General features: G+C 44.4%; 1 protein-coding gene across 5 annotated transcripts in view; it reads left to right on the forward strand.

Moving 5' to 3' along the window:
* Nucleotides 1–22,798, forward strand: part of lrriq1 (leucine-rich repeats and IQ motif containing 1) — a 223,927-nt gene that overhangs the window by 152,723 nt on the left and 48,406 nt on the right. For all 5 annotated transcript variants that reach the window (XM_086009304.1, XM_086009305.1, XM_086009307.1 and 2 more), the window contains 5 exons: nucleotides 1,936–2,052; nucleotides 3,728–3,814; nucleotides 7,644–7,786; nucleotides 13,592–13,675; nucleotides 14,191–14,279. In XM_086009304.1, the coding sequence (XP_085865430.1) occupies nucleotides 1,936–2,052; nucleotides 3,728–3,814; nucleotides 7,644–7,786; nucleotides 13,592–13,675; nucleotides 14,191–14,279 (520 nt within the window). The remainder of the gene's footprint in view (nucleotides 1–1,935; nucleotides 2,053–3,727; nucleotides 3,815–7,643; nucleotides 7,787–13,591; nucleotides 13,676–14,190; nucleotides 14,280–22,798) is intronic.

Here is a 22,798-nt window from a genome sequence, read left to right on the forward strand (position 1 = left end):
GCAGTAGATTGTTTTCCTCTGTGTGTCCTTATATCCTATTTATACTGCATTTTATTTTTGTGAATATTATGTGAATAATCTGGTGATTTCAGCTTTTTTCCAATTTCTGGACACACCTCGGCCGGAATTTTTCCCTAAAAAAACGGGTGGGTTGGGAGTATGGCGGCGGTTAAAGTGTTGAAAATGGGATTGCCGACCTGATCCCGCCTCCACCCCGCCCACTTCCGGTTTTAACAGGGGTGGGATGGGGGGGCGGGCGACAAATATTGTAATGAAGCTGGAAGCCTCTTTTTTACTCTCCATTTTGAATTTAACTGCATGTGGACGGTTTTCACACAATTCGTGAAACCCAGCAGTTAAACCGAGGCGGTGACTGGTGGATCCAGGAGGTAAGTGGCTTTATACGTACCTCCTGGATCCAGGGTCCCTAACTAACCCACCCCCTGCAATCAGAGACCCCCCCCCCCCGCACGAAGCCTCCAATCGCCTTCCCAGTCCTCCGATCCCCACTGTGAGGCCTCCCCACAAACCCCCAACTACCCCACCGATGATGCTGAGGCCAGTCACAATGCTCTGGTGGCCAGCCCCGATCCCTAGCTGACCCTCCCCGCTGATCCCCGACCCCCCCATCCCAATCCGATCCTCCCCTGCCATTCCCCGATTTCCCCCCCCCGTGATCCCCGACCAAGCCAGTCGCCCCCCAATCCCCCCTCCCCCCCCGCAATCCCTCATCCCTCCCCCAGACCGACCCCTCGCTCCCTCTCCGCAACTGAAGCCTACCCGCCCACAGCCAGCCAACCTCTCAATCTGGCTGGCTGCTGGTGGGAATCCGAGGCCTCACATGTAGGAAACCCGCCTACCTGGACAAAATTCCAGTCCTAGTGTCAGGAACAGGTACTCTCTGTCAAGTATATCACAGGTTAATTGGAAGTCAATGTACCAAGCCGAAGAACAACCCAAATCTTCAAGAGTGACATTTTTGTTTTCTACACCAACCGTCTTCATAGGTCTCCTAAATGAGATTACCCAGTTAGAACTAAATTACAAGCATTTTTGTGCTGTGGCCTCAGGTTCACTGGGAAATTTCGGGCCTTAAATCATTTCATTTGGAATACCATAACAGCTGACATAGGGCTGATGCTTGCCATCAATTATGACTAGAATCAGCAGTATTATAGCCCTCTGCCCCCATGCCTGTTTTCATCACATCAATCCCTTGCATAATTCAGCTCCTTCTGTTCATATATGTTGTTCTTGCTTTCTGAGGAGAATGTTTTGAAAAATACCTTTCACTGCTGTGTCCCATTTGCATGCCATCAGCGGTTATATCCTTCATAATGGTGCAAAGGCGAGAAAATGGAGTTGAGATGCAAATTAGCCATGATCTAATTGAATGGTGGAGCAGGCCAAAGGGGCTGAATGGCCTACTTCTGTTCCTATGTTCCTGATGCAAAATATCCATTTCCACTTAATGCACCTGGAACATGGAATCAGAAGGGGTTGCCCAAGAACATATCCATTTCTACATTTTTGTTCTTCATATTTCAAGTGCATGAGATCCATGAAAGCAGACGTTATATAGATTTACCCTAAGTAGTCTTCAGCTATTTTGTGCTTTGTTCATGCTTTTTGTTGTCAACAGTAATGAGTCTTGAAGCAATTGTACAGTAATTAATAAATATATTCAGGCCTGTGGTAGTGGGACTATCGCATTTCAGTCAGCTAACAGAAAAGGTGGGAAATTCCTTAGCGCATTTTAAAAACACTGTTATTTGCTCATTTATGCCTAGAAATTAATGTATAAATATGCTGCAAAATGGATCATTTAACATCCAGCTCTCAATGTAAATACTGTCATTCTTTTGTTTTCTGATTATTTAGCTTTCAGCACTTTGATTTTTATTTAAAAATTAAATACATTGTGGATTTATTTAGGCACATTGGCGAGGCTGTCTCCTGCGGAAGAAGTTGTCTCATGCTTTAGCAGCTGTTCAAGCTGAGGAAGAGGATGCCTTTGAAGAAGTTAATTTGAATGAATTTACATTTGATGAGGTAAATAAACATCAAAGTATGTGTTCCCCAGAGCTAGCAGTTAGTTTTTAAATAATTAATATACAATGATGTAACAGAAGAAACCCTTCACTTTTTATGCGTTCATATTTTAAATTGCTTACATGCAAATAAATTTGAAAATTATACTCTGCAGTATTACCGTGCCAATGAGTTAAGTGTTCATGTAATATTGCACAACTTAATTACCAGCCATGTTTGTAAACCAGGGGTCACAGTCTCAGAATAAGGGGTCGGCCATTTAGGACTGATATGAAGAGAAATTTCTTCACTCAGTGGGTGGCGAATCTTTGGAATTCTCTACCCCAGGGGGCTGTGGAAGCTCAGTCGTTGAGTATATTCAAGACAGAGATTGATAGATTTTTGGATATTAAGGGAATCAAGGGATATGGGTATAGTGCAGGAAAGTGGAATTGAGGTAGAAGATCAGCCATGATCTTATTGAATGGTGGAACAGGCTCAAGGGGCCAAATGGCCTACTCCTGCTCCTATTTCTTATGTAAAACAAATTGTGCCCATTTTCTGTGTCAAAAGTTACACATGTATGAAACAGTCATAAATTTAGCTCTAACTGTTCACATCCAGTCAAATTAGAATTCCCTGACAGCCATACAGTACCTCCTGAAAGAGTGAATTTATAGTTGGGGTGGAAATAGGTTCACTTTTGGTTGTTTGGTGCCTGTTTAACTGATTATAAACTGAAAGAAAGATTGTGAGTAGCCTGTCTTGATTGTGCAAAAGTGTTCAAAAGCAGCTAATAAACGGCAATGTAAATCTATTATTTTTGAAAATAATTGTATTTGTTAATTTTTTTTTAGGAGCAGTCTTTCAAAGTGATTAGACTTTATCAGCAGCTGGTTTTAGATCACATAGTGCCCATGAGAATAGGGAAATCTCATTTTGGAGGAAGGGGTACAAGAAGTGATTTCATGCCCATTGTTGGGTAGCACCAATAATTGATCAGAAGTTCCAGAAATGGGAATTTTGTGCTTCTGTTTTTCTCAGAGTGTAAGTAGCATTAGCATCCTTTAGCTGATGGGCTAATTGGGGGCCCTGAGGGTTTTTAGAAAAATAACAATTTCCCCATTTCAATTTCTTCTGTCTTATAAAAAGACACTTTGACTAGTGAGATGACTGCAGCACTATTGACTTGATTACAGGCAAGACATGTTAAAAAAATCACATGGTATGACACTACTGGCCAACTTAGATTTTATGGACTGTTTGTGGATACAAAAATTACCACCATAATTTTTTGCCAAGTGTAGCTAATCAGCTTTGCTAAGGAAAACAAGCTATAAATTTCACTTGAAAATGAAATTCTATTGGGAGAAGGACATTGAATTTCCTTTTAAAAGAACCTGAAGACAGCATTGTTGTTTTTGGCATAAAATATGTAAAGCCCAAAGCATTTTGAAGGATGCATAGTCTTACTAGTGCCAAAGGCACTTTATAATAAAAGACATGCAATTTAACGATAAAAGCATCTCTGTCAGGTTAACACTGGCATCCTGAAAAAGATTTTGGCATGCTATGAAGTCCATGTGAACAAGCCTCCTTTATTACCAGTGTCTCTGATATGTTAAGCGCAATCATTTGATTTGTTCTTCCAATCTCTTTACTGAATCTTCTCTGAAAAATCTACTTCTTCACTCAGGCCACCTTGGACAAAGACTGGATAACGCTGGATCCTCAAACTTCTCCTCAAACTCTCCCGATCGCAAACCATTACCAGCAACCAAAGGTAACATACTGCGTTATAGAAGCCTGCTAGTTCCATTTCTGTTTTACAGAACTTTAATAGAACATGACATGGGGTGATGAATCAAGAAATACAGGGGCGTGCAAAATGATGACTTCAGAATGCCCTGACACCCACCACCAGCAACAGATGGAATTTGTCAGATTGCTTTTCTTCCATTTACTTAAATAAATTGGTTCTTTACTTTGTTTTTCAGTCCTTTACACTGCAATGGCAAGTAAGTGATGTAATACAGCTGTACATTTGGCATAAGATTAGAAAACAATGAATAAAATGTGGTTTGATTAAAAAAAAAGTGACAGAAGCAAAGTTTCAGACAGACCTAGATAACAATTTGAAGAGTTGCGATAAACCAAAACTTTGCATCCATTCAAACATCTTAATCAGCAGCAATTTGATTTATCTATCTGCTTATCCTTTGCATTTTCCATTCTTATATCTGCCATATTGGGGAGGGGAAGGGTTGGTTGAATTTATCCATGTGAAGGAAAGCATTAGTAGTTATTACACTTTTTACATGTATTTATACATTTGATATTTTAAACCAGAAATGATTTAACTCTGGGAGAAAAAAAATGTTAGTAGTAAGAAACATATCCAATTGTTGGTGAAACCGTGCTCGTAAACAAATTGCAAACTGAGAGAATAAATCCTAGAAACAAACCATTTCCAGTCCTCTCAATGGCCGCAAATTTATTTGAGCAGGCAGGATGGGGGCGGGTCAGCTGGTTTCTGGGTTCCGGTCCCGCCCCCAGTTGCCTCCGCTCTGTAGATGTGATTTTCCCTTGATTGGCCTCGCTATAGTGATGTGTGTGCATGGAACGGCTTGGACATTAAAGGGAAGCTTTACGGTGCTGGTGTGGGATGGTGTCAACCTGGCGCATCATGTGGCAGCCAGGGTTTACAGCATCAAGTGAAGAAAATCTGGCCATGGTGATGCCATCGCTGGCCTCCCGGCCAGCAATTTTATCAGGGGCTGATGCTCTGTGTTCAGTGCAGCATTAGGTGGGTGAGGAGGAGGTTGGCACTGCTGTTGTGGCTGGTTGTGGTGCTGCCATGGCTGCTCTTCCGCCAAATCTGACGACCAGGATGAGAGGATGTAAATGGTTCCCATCCCGTTGCTATAGATTTCATTTGAGGCAAGAAGCTTGCAAGCACACAGTCGAAGTGGCCTGAAATTATTCCATTCAGGTAACACTGCAGATGGGTATCAGCTTGAACAGTTACAAGGTCAGTAGATTTGCAAAATCTTATCCCAAACCTCCAGCAACAAAGTTGTTGCATTTGAATGTCAGCTATGTTACAGGAGCGCTTTTAAAGTGCTGCATGTGACTGATGGTGACCCTGGCTGTAAGTCAGTTAAAGCTCTCTTGCATGCAATAATTAACACACAGATTTTTATTAGTGCATTTTTGTGTTTAAATTGTCATTGCCTTCTTTCCCAACTTGTCTGTGACCTAATTTCTCCATTGCACTATTCTCACACTTGTCAATTTGTACATTAAAAAGAATGTCTAGAAAAGAAAGTTAATTGAGAATCAAGAAGTGTGCAACTGATCAAAATCCTCTTAACTAAACAGAAAAATGGCAACTTTCCAATCCACAGAGAGGAATTCCAAAAAGTTGATTGTTTCTTCTTTAAAATAAACCATTTTCAGTCGCAAGACAAATTGCAAGTTTGTGAAGAGAATGAGTGATAATAAGCTGCTTATCCTGAACTTTGTGTGTCTTTGAATGCTGTGGGGTTTTTTGCTTCTTAGAATGGTCTTCTAGAGATATACAAAATAATTAAGGGTATACAAAAGGTAAATCTGGAATATTACTTTAAATTAAATGGAGAGAGAAGGACAAGGGGATGCTGGTTCAAACTAGTAAAAGGTAAATTTAGGACTAATATCAGGAAATTCTTCTTCAAGCAAAGAGTGATCTGGATAGAGTTGTTGAGGTGAAAATTCTGGAATCATTAAAAAAAATTGAATGCTGCAATGGGAGAGTTCGGGTATCTTTTTGGATAGTTAAATTAAGTTGAACTGAATAGTCTTCCTTATCCATAATTGTCATGTGATCTTGTGAACAGTTAGGAATAGCCTGCTCTGAAACATTTCCCAATGGTGAGCCAAGTGTGTAACAATGAATTATGGCAAGGGGATCCAAGACAATTGGAGACCAGGCTCTGCTACAACGGCCTAGCACACAAACACAAACATACTCCTACCTTCCTCCTTCCCACAGGTCCTCTCTGCCTGGGTTTCGTAGGATGCATTGTGGTCCTCCCGACCTCGCTGTTGGCCCATGCTGCACCTTCCCTGGGTCCCGACCCCGCTGCTGGTCCACGCTGCACCACTCATGGACCTTGACCTCGCTGCTGGGCTCGTCCTCGCTCCTAGGTCCCGGCCTCGGACATGAATGATGTTATCTCTCAGGTCATGTACGGACCGGGGTCAAGCAAGGCTGTGTCATCGCACCAACGCTCTTTTGGATCTTCCTTGCTGCAATGCACCATCTCACCCTCAGTAAGCTCCCCGCTGGAGCAGAGCTAATTTACAGAACAAACGGGAAACCGTTCAACCTCCGTCGCCTCCAGTCCAGATCCAAGGTCGTCCCATCCTCTGTCATCGAATTACAGTATGCAGACGACGCTTGCATCTGCACACGCTTGGTGGTCGAACTCCAAACCATTATCAATACCTTCACCGAAGCGTACGAGAGCATGGGCCTTACACTAAACATCCGTAAGACAAAGGCCCTCTACCAACCTGACCCCGCCACACAGTACTGCCCCCCGATTATCAAAATCCACGACAAGGCCTTGGACAACGTGGACCACTTTCCATACCTCGGAAGCCTACTATCAACAAGGGCAGACGTCAATGATGAAGTCCAACACCGCCTTCAGTGTGCCAGTGCAGCCTTCGGTTGCCTGAGGAAGACAGTGTTTGAAGAGCAGGACCTTAAACCCGGCACCAAACTCATGGTCTACATAGCGGTAGTGATACCTGCCCTCCTGTATGCCTCAGAGACATGGACCATGTACAGCAGGCACCTCAAAGCACTGGAGAGGTACCACCAACGCTGCCTCCGCAAGATCCTACAAATCCATTGACAGGATAGGCGCACCAACATCAGTGTTCTCGCTCAGGCCAACATCCCCAGCATCGAAGCTTTGACCACTCTCGATCAACTCCGATGGACGGGTCACATCGTCCGTATGCCCGATACGAGACTCCCAAAACAAGCGCTCTACTCGGAGCTCCGACACGGCAAGAGAGCCCCAGGTGGGCAGAGGAAACGCTTCAAGGACACCCGTAAAGCCTCCTTGAAAAAGTGCAATATCCCCACCGACACCTGGGAATCCCTGGCCCAAGACCGCACAAAGTGGAGGAGAAGCATCCAGGAAGGCGCCGAACACCTCGAGTCTCTTCGCCGGGAGCAAGCGGAAGCCAAGCGCAAACAGCGGAAGGAGCGCACGTCAACCCAAGCACCCCACCCACCCGCCCCTTCAACCATCGTCTGCCCCACCTGTGACAGAGACTGTAGGTCCCACATTGGACTCATCAGTCACCTGTGAACTCATTTTTAATGTGGAAGCAAGTCATCCTCGGCTCCGAGGGACTGCCTAAGAGAGAGAATGAATTATGCAGCGACAAGACAAGTTTAGAAACAGCACTTGTCATTGTCCTCTACTTACCAATCTGTTAAATTATTTTTTCCGGAAAGAATGCCCATGTCATAATTTGTTACAGCATGTCTTAACATGCATTGTATTGTTGTTATTTCCTCAATATCAAGCTGTATTATAAATGTTTTCCAGATTCCCGCTCATTATACCACTGATTCACTTGGTTTACCAAGGCACCTGCAGCAAGCATGGCAAGATGATGATATCAATACTGTTGAAAAATCTGGACATCCATCCTCTTCACCAGCAACTGCCAGTGTTCTGCACTCTCCCAGGTAAAAACTGACTAAATGTCTAACTATAATGAGGTTTGTTTTGTTGTAAAGATGCACTATATGTTGATGGTATTTTTCGAACAAGAGTAAATATTTAAAACTTACAAAACAAATGAGAATAAATTCTTTGTTCACCTTGAACATGGTAATAGAATCATCAGATGATAACTTGTGATCATGTTCATGTATATTGTATCCATATGCCTTACAGGATACTATTTAACTGTACAGTTAGTATTTTTTGGCATAGAATAACAACAGACACACAGCATTAAATGAAAGGATCAAGCTGCTCATGACGGCAGATCATACTTCTCTTTATTTTCTGAGTGATTTTCTCAATGGTCTTTATTTAATTCTGACTTTCGTTGACAAATTTCAAAATACGCAGTTTTTACTCAATAAGATCACAATTCATATCGCTGAGATTTGTGTTATCTAGTTTACTCTTGCATGCTTTTCATCAGTTTATTTTTCTTACATCCAGGAGCTTAATAGTGACTCTACTACCTCAGATTTTCCAAATGTGACATGACGCATTATTTTTTGCTGTATAACCATATTTGCTCATTCCTTTAGCTGTATTGCAGAAATGCTTTTATATTTTTATAAAACTTAGCTGCAGTGATCTAGTTAAATAGCATACTTTTTTTAATCCTGTTATGCTGGTTGCCTATAAGGTACATTGTCCAGTCTTCCTGGTATTGGTGTACCTGAAATCATATATTACGCAAAAAAAGTTCATGAACATGAGATCTATCATTTGATTGCAATATTAGGTTGGATAAAATACTAATAATACTGCAATTGGAATAACATGATACAGCTGTGGGGGAGAGAGAGTTTTGGAACTTGTTTTCGACACTTTGGTATTCACTTTGGCAGGAAGAATAGAAAAACAGATTTTTTTTAAATGGTGAGAAACTATTAAATGTTGGTGTTCAGAGAGATTTAGGTGTCCTCGTACAGGAAACACAGAGTTAGCATGCAGGTACAGCAAGCAATTAGGAAGGCAAATGGCATTTTGACCTTTATTGCAAGGGGGTTGGAGTACAAGAGTAAGGAAGTCTTACTACATTTGTACGGGGCTTTGGTGAGACCACACCTGGAGTACTGGGCACAGTTTTGGTCTCCTTATCTGAGGAAGGATATACTTGCCTTAGAGGCGGTGCAACGAAGGTTCACTAGATTGACCCCTGGGATGAGAGGGTTGTCCTATGAGGAGAGATTGAGTAGATTGGGCCAATACTCTCTGGAGTTCAGAAGAATGAGAGGTTATCTCATTGAAACATATAAGATACTGAGGGGAATTAACAGGGTAGATGCTGAGAGGTTGTTTCCCCTCTCCGGATAAGGGGTCGGCCATTTAAGACTGAGATGAGGATGAATTTCTTCACGCAGAGGGTTGTGAATCTTTGGAATTCTCTACCCCAAAGGGATGCTGAGTCATTGTGTATATTCAAGGCTGAGATAGATAGATTTTTGGACTCATGGGGAATCAAGGGATATGGGGATCGGGTGGGAAAATGGAGTTGAGGTCGAAGATCAGCCATGATCTTATTGAATGACAGAGCAGGCTCGAAGGGCCCTATGGCCTATTCCTGCTCCTAATTCTTAAGTTGTTAAAAAAACACCTTCAGCACCCAATTTGTCCATTTTTGTTTTTAATATCTTCGCTGGACAATTTGGTACGTGAAAGGACAGGGTTTTTTTCCACACAGAAGGTTATTAGAATATGGAATACTTTGCCACAAGTGGCTATTGAGGCAGAGACTATAATGTAGGAATAGGCGTATTCCTAACAAATAACGGAGCTTGACTCGGAAGAACAACAAACAGGATTTTAATGTTGAATTAGATGAAGTACAGCAAACAACGTAGATCGAAGCAGGAGAGTCGTGAAACAGGTCTTTCCCCAGCGGGGACGCCACGAGGACTGACTAGGCAGTCCGGAGGTTTGCATGATTATGTCATCGCGTTTGCGTCGTGACGTTATCGCGTTGCTCGCGTTTTCCCACGCTTGGGACGTCATGTGACTTGCGACGTGACGTCATCACGTTTGCCCGCGCTTGGGGCAGTCACGTGAATTGCGTGATGACGTTATCACATTTACCCGGCACCCAGCATTGGAGCTGGCCGTTGTGGCCGAAGTCGCGGGAGCGGGAGGCCGAGCTGGGCCGGCGATTGCCGCGGGAGCGGGAGGCCGAGCTGGGCCGGCGATTGCCGCGGGAGCGGGAGGCCGAGCTGAGCCACCTCGCGTTCTTAAAGGGGCAACGCCCCGTACAGGTAAACTATAAAAATACATCGTTAAGTTAAAGGGAATTATGTATAATAAGTAAGGGACACTCGGTGGTACCGCTACATGCGCCCCCCCCAGAATTCACTTTAATGAACGACAAAAGGTGAGGTAGTCTGACGAGCCTGTCCGAACGACTCCTGCAGTCTCGAGACGGAGACTGTTGGGTGGCTGGTGGTCAGGCGGACGATCGTAACTGGTGTGCTGCAATGACGATGGGTGGTCGGTGGTCTCGGCGGTCGTGCTGTCTGGACTTGGCGGGCGAGGTTGAAAGGTGCTGGTCGTGAGCGGATCCTTGCGTGCGTCGTGGTGAATAATACGTATCCAGCCGTGTGAAGGACCGCGGCGTCATGGTGAATAAAACGTATTCAGCCATGCAAAGGACCGTGGAGACACGTGACCTCTGCAGCCCGTGGTTCGAAGCGGGCGCCGGGGCGAAACAGCAGGCTGTGTCATAGTGACGGGCAGGTTGGGCAGACGCGGACCATGGCTCTGTTGTTGTTGGAAAAAGTCCCCAGTCTGACGGAATCTGCAGGAACGCTGAACGGGCGATCCAGGAGGACTTGGCGGGCGAGGTCGGTGAACTCGCCGACAGGTGAACGAAATCTTCGGCAGTCGGGAACGCACGGAACGGTGTGTGCCGTAGTGCTACGACGGTAACACAGAAGAGAGTGAACCGTTGCTGCGTTGATCAGTGATCTGTGATGACAGCAAGTTTCGCGTGGCCGATCGCGGCTGCGGGATGCCCGTTGGACCCGTCCTCAATGGTCGCAGCGTCAGCAAATGTTTGCGTTTGTTGAGGGGAACACTGTAGAGAGGGCAGGAACACTTCTAGTTGTTGTTGATTTAGGGGGAAAACTGCCGGGAGGGCAGCAACGCTTCTAGTTATTGTTGATTGAGGGGGAAAACTGCCGGGAGGGCGGTAATGCTTCGCTTTCGCACCGAAAAGCGTGGTAGAAAACACAACCAGCAGGCTGACAGGATGGTGCGTTGTCGGCAGGGAATGAGTATTCATGTTTCACGAGGGATGGGTCCTCGTGGTTTGCGAGGGATGGGTCCTCGTGGGTCGCGAGGAGTGCGTCCACGTGGTTCATGAGGGATGGGTTCTCGTGGTTCACGAGGTGTGCGTCCTCATGGTTCGTGAGGAGCGAGTCCTCGTGGCATCTCTGCGGGGGCGCGCTCCGATCTTGTGGGCCCGAAAACCTGCGGAACCCGCGCTTGGAGGGATGTATACTTGCTGTTGCGTTGGGAGATGTCGTGGAGGCGGACGATCCGTAAGGCGGTAGAGCTGACGAATACGGAGACCACGTTGGTCTGCGCCGCATCGATGTTCTTGGCGAACGGGGCTTCTACCTGAAGAAAGCACGAGGGCGGTTGCTGCTCCCTGAATTGCGGTAGCGACAGCGAAACGGCTGATGCTTCCATGGCGTGCTTCTTTTGTGAAAATCGTTCACAAAAATCGGGGTCTGGCTGCGTTACGTTTGTGAAAAACGGGATCACCTCCAGGCTGCGCTTCCTTTGCGAATACGTTCGCAAAGACGGGGTCACCAGCCGTCGTTGGTCAGCAATTGTAGGAATTGGTGTTCGTCGGTTGTTGCTTGTCGGATGTTATTCGCCATGCTCTTCCTCTGTGAAATTGGTCACAGAGATGGGGTTCAGGCTGCGCGCTGCTTCCGTGAAAAATGTTCACGGAAAACGGGGTCACCAATTGTAGGTTTTGATGAATTCCCGTCCTCACGTCATTGGGTCACCAATGTAGGAATAGGCGTATTCCTAACAAATAACGTAGCTTGACTCGGAAGAACAACAAACAGGATTTTAATGTTGAATTAGATGAAGTACAGCAAACAACGTAGAACGATGCAGGAGAGTCGTGGAACAGGTCTTTCCCCAGTGGGGACGCCACGAGGACTGACTAGGCAGTCCGGAGGTTTGCGCGATGACATCATCGCGTTTGCGTCGTGACGTCATCGCGTTGCTCGCGTTTTCCCGCGCTTGGGGTGTCACGTGACTTGCGACATGACGTCATCGCGTTTGCCCGCGCTTGGGGCGGTCACGTGAATTGCGTGATGACGTTATCACGTTTACCCGGCACCCAGCATTGGAGCTGGCCGTTGTGGCCGAAGTCGCGGGAGTGGGAGGCCGAGCTGGGCCGGCGATTGCCGCGGGAGCGGGAGGCCGAGCTGGGCCGGCGATTGCCGCGGGAGGCCGAGCTGAGCCGCCTCGCGTTCTTAAAGGGGCAACGCCCCGTACAGGTAAACTCTATATATACATCGTTAAGTTAAAGGGAATTATGTATAATAAGTAAGGGACACTCGGTGGTACCGCTACAATAACATAATTTAAAATGGAATTATATAAGGATTTGTAAATAAAGAATATAAAAACATGCAGGGAAGAAGCCGAGAAATGGTAATAGAGAAGGTGGAGCCGATTATCACTTGTTTTATCTGGTGTTAGCAGGATGGTAATGGCCTCAACATGGGATTGGTAGCCTTACTGCCCTATTAAAACCGAGAAGGAGGCCAAAACCATTTTGAAAGGGGCCTACTGCTGGGCACCTGAAGCGCGTGCCTGTTTCAGACAGTAGGCACACTTTAATATGCAAATTGGGGTCCTAGAAAATTGCACTACCATTTTTGGTTGGAAACGGTGGGAGTGCGCGCTGTGTACGTTCTGATCATTTTCACAGGCGATGGAGGAGAAGAGGCCTAATCAAGGTAAATTTGATACTTTTGTGTACAGTCTGGAGGGGCAGGAATGCTCCTTTAGACCCCACGAAAGTAATCTGGGCTACCTGGAGCCCGCCCCCACTTACCTTGATAGGGGCCAAGGTGGCCCGATACTGGCTAGCCTTAATCCGGTGAGCTGCATTGCGGTGCCAGTTTGGCGCCCCACAGCTTGGCGGCCCGATTTAAATGAGGTCGGTGCCTCAAAATCACAGCTGCCTCTTCGCTGTGGTAGGCGGGGAACCGGCTAGCATGCTCCACTGGTTGTTCGCCCAAAAATCAAAATTGACCACGATAATTCCAAATGTAGAGTTGGCAGTAGCACAGACACAATGGACTTAATGGCCTCCTCTGTGCTGTAATTACTACGATTCTGTGAGTAGATTAAAGCCGAAGTGTTGAGCATTCCAGTCAAGAGTGTTACAGGCGTCACTGGCAGTAAGCAGGCATGTCTCAATATCAGTCAGCTTCATTCACGTCCAGCAAGAAACATAAAAGGATGGCTTTAAGATCTATCTCGAGACTGGTAAAGGAAACCTTTGACCTTGATGCTGAATTGGCTGTGATTTCAAGGTAACACCTATGATTCAAGACAGTATCACTCCTCAGCATTCAAACAACATTAATAAATAATTTGAACTTTGCTCCTCTGAGCTGCACCCCTCTTCCCCCAAACCCCCGTTCCCAATTGAAGCACACTTCTACCTATTTGTTATTCTAATGTACAGTATATGTTGTCAAAAATGGGAATTGTTTTTGTGTTATTCTGTCACATAACAGAACTGTGTCAAGGATCTCTGAGGCTACATCTTGCGGTAAGCAAAGCTTCAGGTCAGCGAAAGAAGAAAAAATCTCTCTAGAATGGTAAGCACAACTTATTAATTTATGAAGCTAGTTTTTCACTAATTGAATAACTGTGTAAAATAAATAAAATGTCTTGCTTTGTACTTACTGCCACATTTATCAAAAAAATGGATTTCCTTAAAACTCCCAATTTAATTCAGTGTAACCCCTTCAAATTAAAAATGAAGCATTTGTCAAGTTATTTCCAAGTTTTGAGCACGCCAAGATTGCTTTTGAATGTAACAATTTTTTAATGATATTTGAAAACAAGATTTCTTGCACACTTATAACTGTGCATGGTACATTAGAATTGAAGGAAATTTATAGAAAAAATTATATGCTATAAAGTTCCATAATACTTTGAAATAGCTACAAACTGTTTTTCTATGTGTTTATAGTCTTTAAAGTAAATGTAGTTGATGTTCTCACTTGACTTAAGTATAACTTATTGTGAATTCGTTCTTGAAACTGCATTTGTTTGCCTTATACACAGAGCTATCTTCAACTATTTACCTTTCTGTTCGTGTTATTGATAGGGGCTTCAAGGATGCTCACACTGCACAGCTAATGCTGAAACGAGCTCAGAAAATGAAATCCAAGAAAGCAGAGGCTAAAAAATTGCTGGGTATGTTTACATTCCCCCCTGCAACTTGGCAGTCATCCAGCAAGGCAGTCTGGAGGGCAAAGAATTGGGTTCCGTTCACGTATTCTTTTTAGATAAAAGTGTTAACTCTTTCATCCACCCTTAGCACATGAGAGTCTTGAGTCAAATGTGCGCAAGTTTATTAATTCAACATGTTATGAACATGTCCTCTGAGTGTGATTGATTTTGTCATAACCACGGGATTGTAATTTCGCATGTATGTAAATTCAGAATTATTATTCAAAAGCATAATATTTGACAAGAGCCCTTGATGTTCTAAAATTAATTTAATAACGCACTTAAAGTTCCATCATGAGCTATGCAACCAAGGAACAGACTGCCTGTCTCACCACTTAAATGAATTCTCATTTATCTTTTGGGATAGCCTCTCGATAACCAAGACCATTCCAACTGAAATGTCACCCTTTTTTTGGGATCCACTGATAATCATGGTTAATGCTCCTCTGACTGCTGCTTTCAGCAGTTCATTCTCTCTACCATGCATAGAACAAGCAAACTTGTGATCTGTCTGCTCAGTACCATCGCTCCATCAATATCACAGCTGTCGTGATCCTCAGTTCCACATCATTCTGGTCTCATCTGTCACTTTAACAAAAGTGTTTTTTTCCTTTCAGGTAGGAAGAATTGAAAGCTCAAGCAATTCTTAAATCCCAGCCAATCCCCACTCCCTCTTCCCCTTCACTTTGTTCCGAGCCTATCTTTCATTCTAATCTTCTAGCCAGGTTTTTATCATCTTCTCTGATCTTCCCCTTTCTGACCCTGAATGATTTGTCCTCAACAAGGGTCTTAGTTTCATCCCCTTATGCCCAACCTCGTTGAATTCCAAGCTCATCATGATGCTGATCTCTTTTTCTGATGCCTGATTCCATGCTGCCTTTCTGGACCAGGAAACATCCTCCACCTTCTGTCACCAGCCTTCTTAATCCTCCTGGAACCCTTCTCTCTGGCCTCTTCTCTTGATCTTTTCATTGAGAACACCAATTACTCTTTTCTTCCCCTGGACTGTACGTCACCATTCTCTCAGTTCCAACCGTGATGTCATTATCATTAAATCTGCTGATAAAGGGGACACTGTTATTGTATGGCAAAACAACCTTTGAACAAGCTGAAAACCAACTATCTGACTCCTCATTCTATTTCCCTCTGGATCATGATCCCACTATTGAACACCGAACTATCAATTCCGGAATGTTACTGATCTAATTTCTTTCAGCAATCTTTACCGCACCCTGAATTGCCTCCAACCTCGTAGTTTCCCCAACTCTGCAAGATCGATTTCTTGCTCCTCCCTAAAATTCACAAACAGTAGACCAATTTATTTCAGCCTGCACCTATTCCAATGAACTAGTTTTCTCTTATCTGGACTGAATTCTCCCTGCCCCACACTCCCCGCCCCCCCCCCACCCACTCCTATCCACTTACATCAGTAACTCTTCCAACTCCTCGTACTCCATAGATGATTTCAGGTTCTCCAGCTGCAATCCTCTCCTTTTCACTATGGATGTACAGTTCTGGTATACATCCTTCCCTCAATGAGAACACCCTTTGGGCTCTCCATTTCGTTCTTGAAAGGAGGCCCATTCATCACCACTTCCTCCACCTGCCTGAACTTGTTCTATTCCTGGAAAAACTCTTTTAATTCTACTCACCTCCACCATGTAAAAGTTGTTGGTTTTGGAATTTGCATGGGTGCCAACTATGCCTTTCTTTTTATAGGACACGTGGAGTACTCTGTTCTATCTGATTTTGGCCTCCACCCTGAAACATTCCTCCATTGCATTGACCTGAAGTGCCTGCCTGTTTCAGATAGTAGGCACATTTCAATATGCAAATTGGGGTCCTAGGAACATACATTACCATTTTTGGTTGGAAACCGTGGGAGTGTGCGGCGTGTATGTTCCGAGACTTAAGCACAAGATCTAGGCTGACACTCCAGTGCAGTGCTGAGGGAGTGCTGCACTGTCAGAGGGCCATCTTTCGGATGAGGTGTTAAACCGATGCCCCGTTTGCTCTCTCAGGTGGACGTAAAAGATCCCATGGCATTACTTTGAAGAAGAACAGGCGAGTTATCCCCGGTGTCCTGGCCAATATTTATCCCTCTAAATCAACATCACAAAAAAAACCCAGATGATTTCGTCATTATCACATCGCTGTTCATAGAAACATAGAAACATAGAAGATAGGAGCAGGAGTAGGCCATTCGGCCCTTCAAGCCTGCTCCGCCATTCAACGAGATCATGGCTGATCATCCAAACCCTAGCACCCGGTCCCTACACCGACAGCCATCCCACCCAAGCCCTATCCCCGTAACCCCGTAACCCCACGTATTTAATCCCCCCTAACACTAAGGGCCAATTTTTATTTTTTTATCATGGCCAATCAACCTAACCCGCACATCTTTGGACTGTGGGAGGAAACCGGAGCACCCGGAGGAAACCCACGCAAACACGGGGAGAATGTGCAAACTCCACACAGACAGTCACCCGAGGCCGGATTTGAACCCGGGTCCCTGGTGCTGTGAGGCAACAGTGCTAACCACTATGCCACCGTGCTCATGGGAGCTTGCTGTGCGCAAATTGGCTGCCACATTTCCTACATTAGTGACTACACTTCAAAAGTACTTAATTGGCTGTAAAGCGCTTTGGGACATCCTAAGATCGTGAAAGGCGTTATTAAATGCAAGTTTTTCTTTAACTTCCAATTCCCACCCATCCCTGCCCTCCATCTTTGACTCTTCCCTTTCATTTTGTAGCTTCCCTGTTCAGCACAGATTTTTTCAATATGGGTGCAATTTACAACTAAATTATTTGAAATTGGCACAAAATTGACTCAAATGGAAGTGTGCTGTTTGTACCAAGTATTCCATGGTCAGCTCATTATCATGGCTTCAGGTGCAAATTCAGATTTGTGGAGAAAGTTGAAAATTGTGTTTGGGTAAAATTTAAAGGGATGAAGCGAATTAAAGGGAAGTATCAGAAGAATGGAACAAATTCCTTGTAGTTTAGAAAAAACTCAGGAAACATTTTAACTCTTTGGCAGTCTTTTCCAAGGCTGAAGAGATGGCGACTAAGAAACAAAGGTCAAAAATGAAGGGCAAGGAAACCCAAGGTGCCAGCATGAGTCTGCAGGCAAGACAGTGCAGCCCAGCTTTCCTGATTAAAAGCAGTTGAGGTGTTGCATGTGATAATGACGAGGCGTGCTGTCCTTGGTGCCACTTCATTGCACTATTCTCATAGATCTGTAGTGAGCATGCCTACAAGGAGTTAGAGCTAATTTTCAGTTACAGCCAACTGCTGCTGTCACCAAATGTGCTAGTCATATGTTGCGTGTTAGCTGCATGTGTAAGCACACCAGCTCTGCAATTAACTCTCTGAAATCCAAGGCCTGTAAAGACAGTTCCCCACTTTCATTGTCAAATCAGTATGAGATGTGGATGGTGGCATCTTGCCAGCGTAGCCAATCAGGTTGTGCTGGCTGTTCTTCGCCGTTGCATGCCTTCTTTCATTCAGTGATTGAGGTGCATGTGAGGAAGCATCCAATATTAGTTAGTCAGGCATTCACACATCTTAGAGATGCTGTCATGTCTGCTGCCCTAGGTTCCTTTGAGAATAGGAGCCTTAACTTGCATTACTCCATCTGCCAAATCAAAATTTAGCAGATGGGCACAGATCACCTCTCCTGCGCCCTAAGCTGCTTGTCATTCCTCTGTCAGATGGGAGATTCTCATTGGCGAGCCCATTGATACCAATAATGGGGTGTGTGCAAAAAAAATAGGAACAGCAGAAATGCTCATGAGAACTAATGTACCATCAGAAAAATAATGAAGAAAATAGTTAAGAATTGACTACGGTACATTTACCTTAACATCACTGTCTCCTTTGCATGAACGTTCACATACTCACATTAACGAGCAGCCATGGACATTTGTTTTACTTGCGTGAGATTACAAATGGATGCCCTGCACTCCTGAATGTCAGGAAATGATGTGCTGGGTGTCGATACCCTCAAATTAATATTTCATCGAAACTCTGTTTCAAGGGAGCGCTTCTGTTAGCCAAAAGAAATGGGGCGGAGAAGCAGAATTGTGCCTAATTTTCTGACAGGTCCATCCAATTTACAAGCAAAAATCAGTCAGAAACAAACAGAAAATCTAGATTTCCATTTCTGGCAAAGGGCTTTCCACAGACATCAATTACAAGCCAACTAACTCCCAAAGCTACCTGGATTGTGCTTCTTCCCACACCCCTTCTTGTAAAAACTCAATTTCTTTCTACTACATTCTCTACCTCTATTGCAACTACTCTGATGATTCCACTTCCCACACCAGAGCTTCTGAAAGGTGTTTTTTCCCCTACTGAGCTTCCTCCTTGACATGGGGTGCCCTTCCATGCTTCTGCTCACCCCATCTTCTTCCTCTCTCAACAGCTAAATTCCCCCTTGCCCTCACTTAACAACACCACCAGCCACTGTACTCACCAGATCATCTTCTGTCATCTACAACATGATCCCACCACCAAGCAATTTTCTCCTCCTCTCCTTTCCTCTTTCCAGAGAGAGCACTCCCTCCATGATACCATTGTTCATTTTTCCACCACCCTAATTTCCACTTGTCCTTCTGGCACTTCCTTTCCCCTCTTCCCATACCCCTGTCCAAGGCCTTAAACATTCTTTCGATATAATTTGCAATTTATGTGTACTTCCTACAATGTAGTATATTATATGCATTGGTAATAATTTTCCAAAACTCCCTGGACTCAGCAAAGGTCCCAGCAGATTGGAAAACTGCTAATGTAACACCCTTATTTAAAAAGGGTAGTAGACAGAAGGCTGGAAACTATAGACCAGTTAGCCTAACATCTGTGGTTGGTAAAATTTTGGAGTCCATTATTAAGGAGACGGTAACGGGACATTTGGATAAACATAATTTAATAGGACAGAGTCAGCATGGTTTTATGAAGGGGAAGTCATGTTTGACAAATTTGCTTGAGTTCTTTGAGGACGTAACATACAGGGTGGATAAAGGGGAACCAGTGGACGTAGTGTATTTAGACTTCCAAAAGGCATTTGACAAGGTGCCACACAAAAGATTATTGCTCAAGATAAAAAATCACAGGATTGGGGGTAATATTCTGGCATGGGTGGAGGATTGGTTATCTAACAGAAAACAGAGAGTTGGGACAAATGGTTCATTCTCAGACTGGCAATCAGTAACTAGTGGTGTTCCGCAGGGGTCAGTGCTGGGTCCCCAACTTTTTACAATCTATATTAACAATTTGGAGGAGGGGGCCGAGTGTAACATATCAAAGTTTGCAGATGATACAAAGATGGGAGGGAAAATAGTGAGTGAGGAGGACATAAAAAACCTGCAAAGGGACATAGACAGGCTAAGTCATTGGGCAGAGATTTGGCAGATGGAATACAATACTGGAAAGTGTGAGGTTATGCACTTTGGCAGGAAAAATCATAGAGCAAGTTATTATCTTAATGGCAAGAAACTGGAAAGTACTGCAGTACAAAGGGATCTGGGGGTCCTGGTGCACGAAACTCAAAAAGTTAGTATGCAGGTGCAGCAGGTGATCAAGAAGGCCAATGGAATGTTGGCTTTTATTGCTAGGGGGTTGGAATATAAAAACAGGGAGGTATTGCTGCAGTTATACAAGGTATTGGTGAGACCGCACCTGGAATACTGCATACAGTTTTGGTGTCCATACTTAAGAAAAGACATACTTGCTCTCGAGGCAGTACAAAGAAGGTTCACTCGGTTAATCCCGGGGATGAGGGGGTGGACATATGAGGAGAGGTTGTGTAGATTGGGACTCTACTCATTGGAGTTCAGAAGAATGAGAGGTGATCTTATTGAAACATATAATATTGTGAAGGGGCTTGATCGGGTGGATGCGGTGAGGATGTTCCCAATGATGGGTGAAACTAGAACTAGGGGGCATAATCTTAGAATAAGGGGCTGCTCTTTCAAAACTGAGATGAGGAGAAACTTCTTCACTCAGAGGGTAGTAGGTCTGTGGAATTTGCTGCCCCAGAAAGCTGTGGAAGCTACATCATTAAATAAATTTAAAACAGAAATAGACAGTTTCCTAGAAGTAAAGGGAATTAGGGGTTACGGGGAGCGGGCAGGAAATTGGACATGAGTCTAGGTTCGGATCGGTCATGGCCCTGTGGGTGGCGGAGCGGGCCCAAGGGCCGTGTAGCCTGGTCCTGCTCCTACTTCTTGTGTTCTAATTCTGTGTTAGATTTCAGGAGATGGTTCTATTCACAGGGATTAGTGGAGACCTCGGGAACAGGCTGCCAGCTAGGAGTCCTTCAAGAGTAAATTGGGCCTGTTCCTGGCTGGGGTGGAGATCACCTTTTACAGAAGGTAAGTACTGCAGGAAATACAGGGACAGAGTGATCTCCTGGACAAGTTTCAATCGCCTAGATGGGTCGGAGAGGAATTTCCCAGATTTTTTCTCCCAAATTGGCCATTGGGTTTTTTATCTGGTTTTTCGCCTCTCCCGGGAGATCACATGGGTTCAGGTGGGATGGAGAGTGGAAGTAGATTTGAGGTTAGGATCAGATCAGCCATGATCTTATTGAATGGCAGAGCAGGCTCGAGGGGCCGATTGGCCTACTGCTGCTCCTATTTCTTATTTGCTGTGCACAGTGTGATCTCCTTTACATTGGGAAGACCAAATGCAGATGCTGAACACCTTCTTGTATCTGCAAGTGTGACCCTGCCCTCCCTGTGATTCATCACTTTTAACTCCTCCTCCAATTCACAATCTGACCTCTGTCTTAAAATGGGCGTGCCCATATTTCTACCCTATCTAGCCATGGTAGAGAAACTACATTTGCCGTCAGTACCCCAGGATTAAATTGGGAAAAATTTCCCAAGTTTCCTTCTGATCGCTATCCAGTGGTCCTTGCTGGAAATGAGTTTGCAGGGATAACAGGTGAGTTCAAGATCCAGCTCAGTTGTGATACCCCTACAGTTCTTGGGCTTGACAGGGTAGATGCAGGGAGGATGTTTCCTCTGGCTGGGGAGTCTAGAACCAGGGGTCACAGTCTCAGAATAAGGGGTCGGCCATTTAGGACTGAGATGAGGAGAAATTTCTTCACTCACGGGGTAGTGAATCTTTGGAATTCTCTACCCCAGAGGGCTGTGGAGCCTCATTCATTGCGTATATTCAAGAGAGAGATCGATAGATTTTTGAATATTAAGGGAATCAAGGGATATGGGGTTAGTGCAGGAAAGTGGAGATGAGGTAGAAGATCAGCCATGATCTTATTGGCTCGAAGGGCTAAATGGCCTACTCCTGCTCCTATTTCTTATGTTCTTATGTAAGTTCAATAACCTGTCAACACTCACTGGGCTCACACGTAAATAATGGCAGCTTGATCAACATACTAGATGATGCGCGATCAGTACCCATAGATCTGTATCCCACAAAGAGTCAATGACATCAGGAGGAAAGGAGAGAAAATTGACGAAAATGGGAAAACAATAACTTGTATAAGACCAGATAGCAAAATGATGGAAACATTCCAAGATGGCGCAATAGTTTCATCGTCGTATCTCAAACATACTTGATGTGCCCCATGAGGCTGACTTTCAAGTGTCTCAGAATATTCAGGAAAGGGAGGGAAAAAATAGCTTGCAAGGAATGTCTTTCCATGTCACTCAAATATGTCTTTTGGCTGTCTGCCAATTGACAGCATCTATGGATATGTCATTGTATTGGCAACATTCTGTTTTCTCAGTAAGTAGGGTGTGGATATAAGAAATTAGGAAAAAATACAAAAATAAAGCTTCAAAGATAAAATCACAAACTTCAAAATAGTACATCAGTGGCTTCTTGCGTTCAAATGACTGATACTTATGTCAGGAAAAACTAGGGAAAATGGATTCTGAATACACATTCATTACTTGGAGCTTTTTACTATACAAGCCATGCCTGACTAACCATAATGTTGTATACTTTCTCTGTGCACCACAATCAGAATGTGTCATGTTTTTAGTGTCACTGCATGAAATAAGGTGTGCCATGATGATCTGTACCCCTATTGGCCACACCTGTTATGATTCAACCAGCCATATTTGTAGGCCTTGGCACACCAAACTAGTAACCAAAGAGAATTATCTTCATAGGCTCTGTGTCATCAGGGAACCAGATGCAAAGCTGTGCCGTTTGCTAAAAGAACATCTGCAACTAGCATGCAGCCTTGGCAAAGGCTGCTAATGGATCAGAAATATATTGAGCCTTTCCAAAGGCTATTAGAACTATTGTCACCTTAATATGTCAATGTCCTTTAATTGCCCCATCCCTTTAACTTTCACCTACATGTCATTTTCCACTCTCATCATTGGTGTCAGCCTTGGCTCAGAAGCTTGTGGGTTCAAGTTCCACTCCAGAGACTTGAGCACCAAATCCAGGCTGACACTTCAGTGCAGTACTGAGGGAGTGCGGCACTGTTGGAGATACCGC

The sequence above is a fragment of the Somniosus microcephalus genome, chromosome 16 (genome assembly GCF_052327205.1).
Source record: "Somniosus microcephalus isolate GS21.2 chromosome 16, FLI_Smic_1.0, whole genome shotgun sequence".
Classification (NCBI taxonomy): domain Eukaryota; kingdom Metazoa; phylum Chordata; class Chondrichthyes; order Squaliformes; family Somniosidae; genus Somniosus; species Somniosus microcephalus.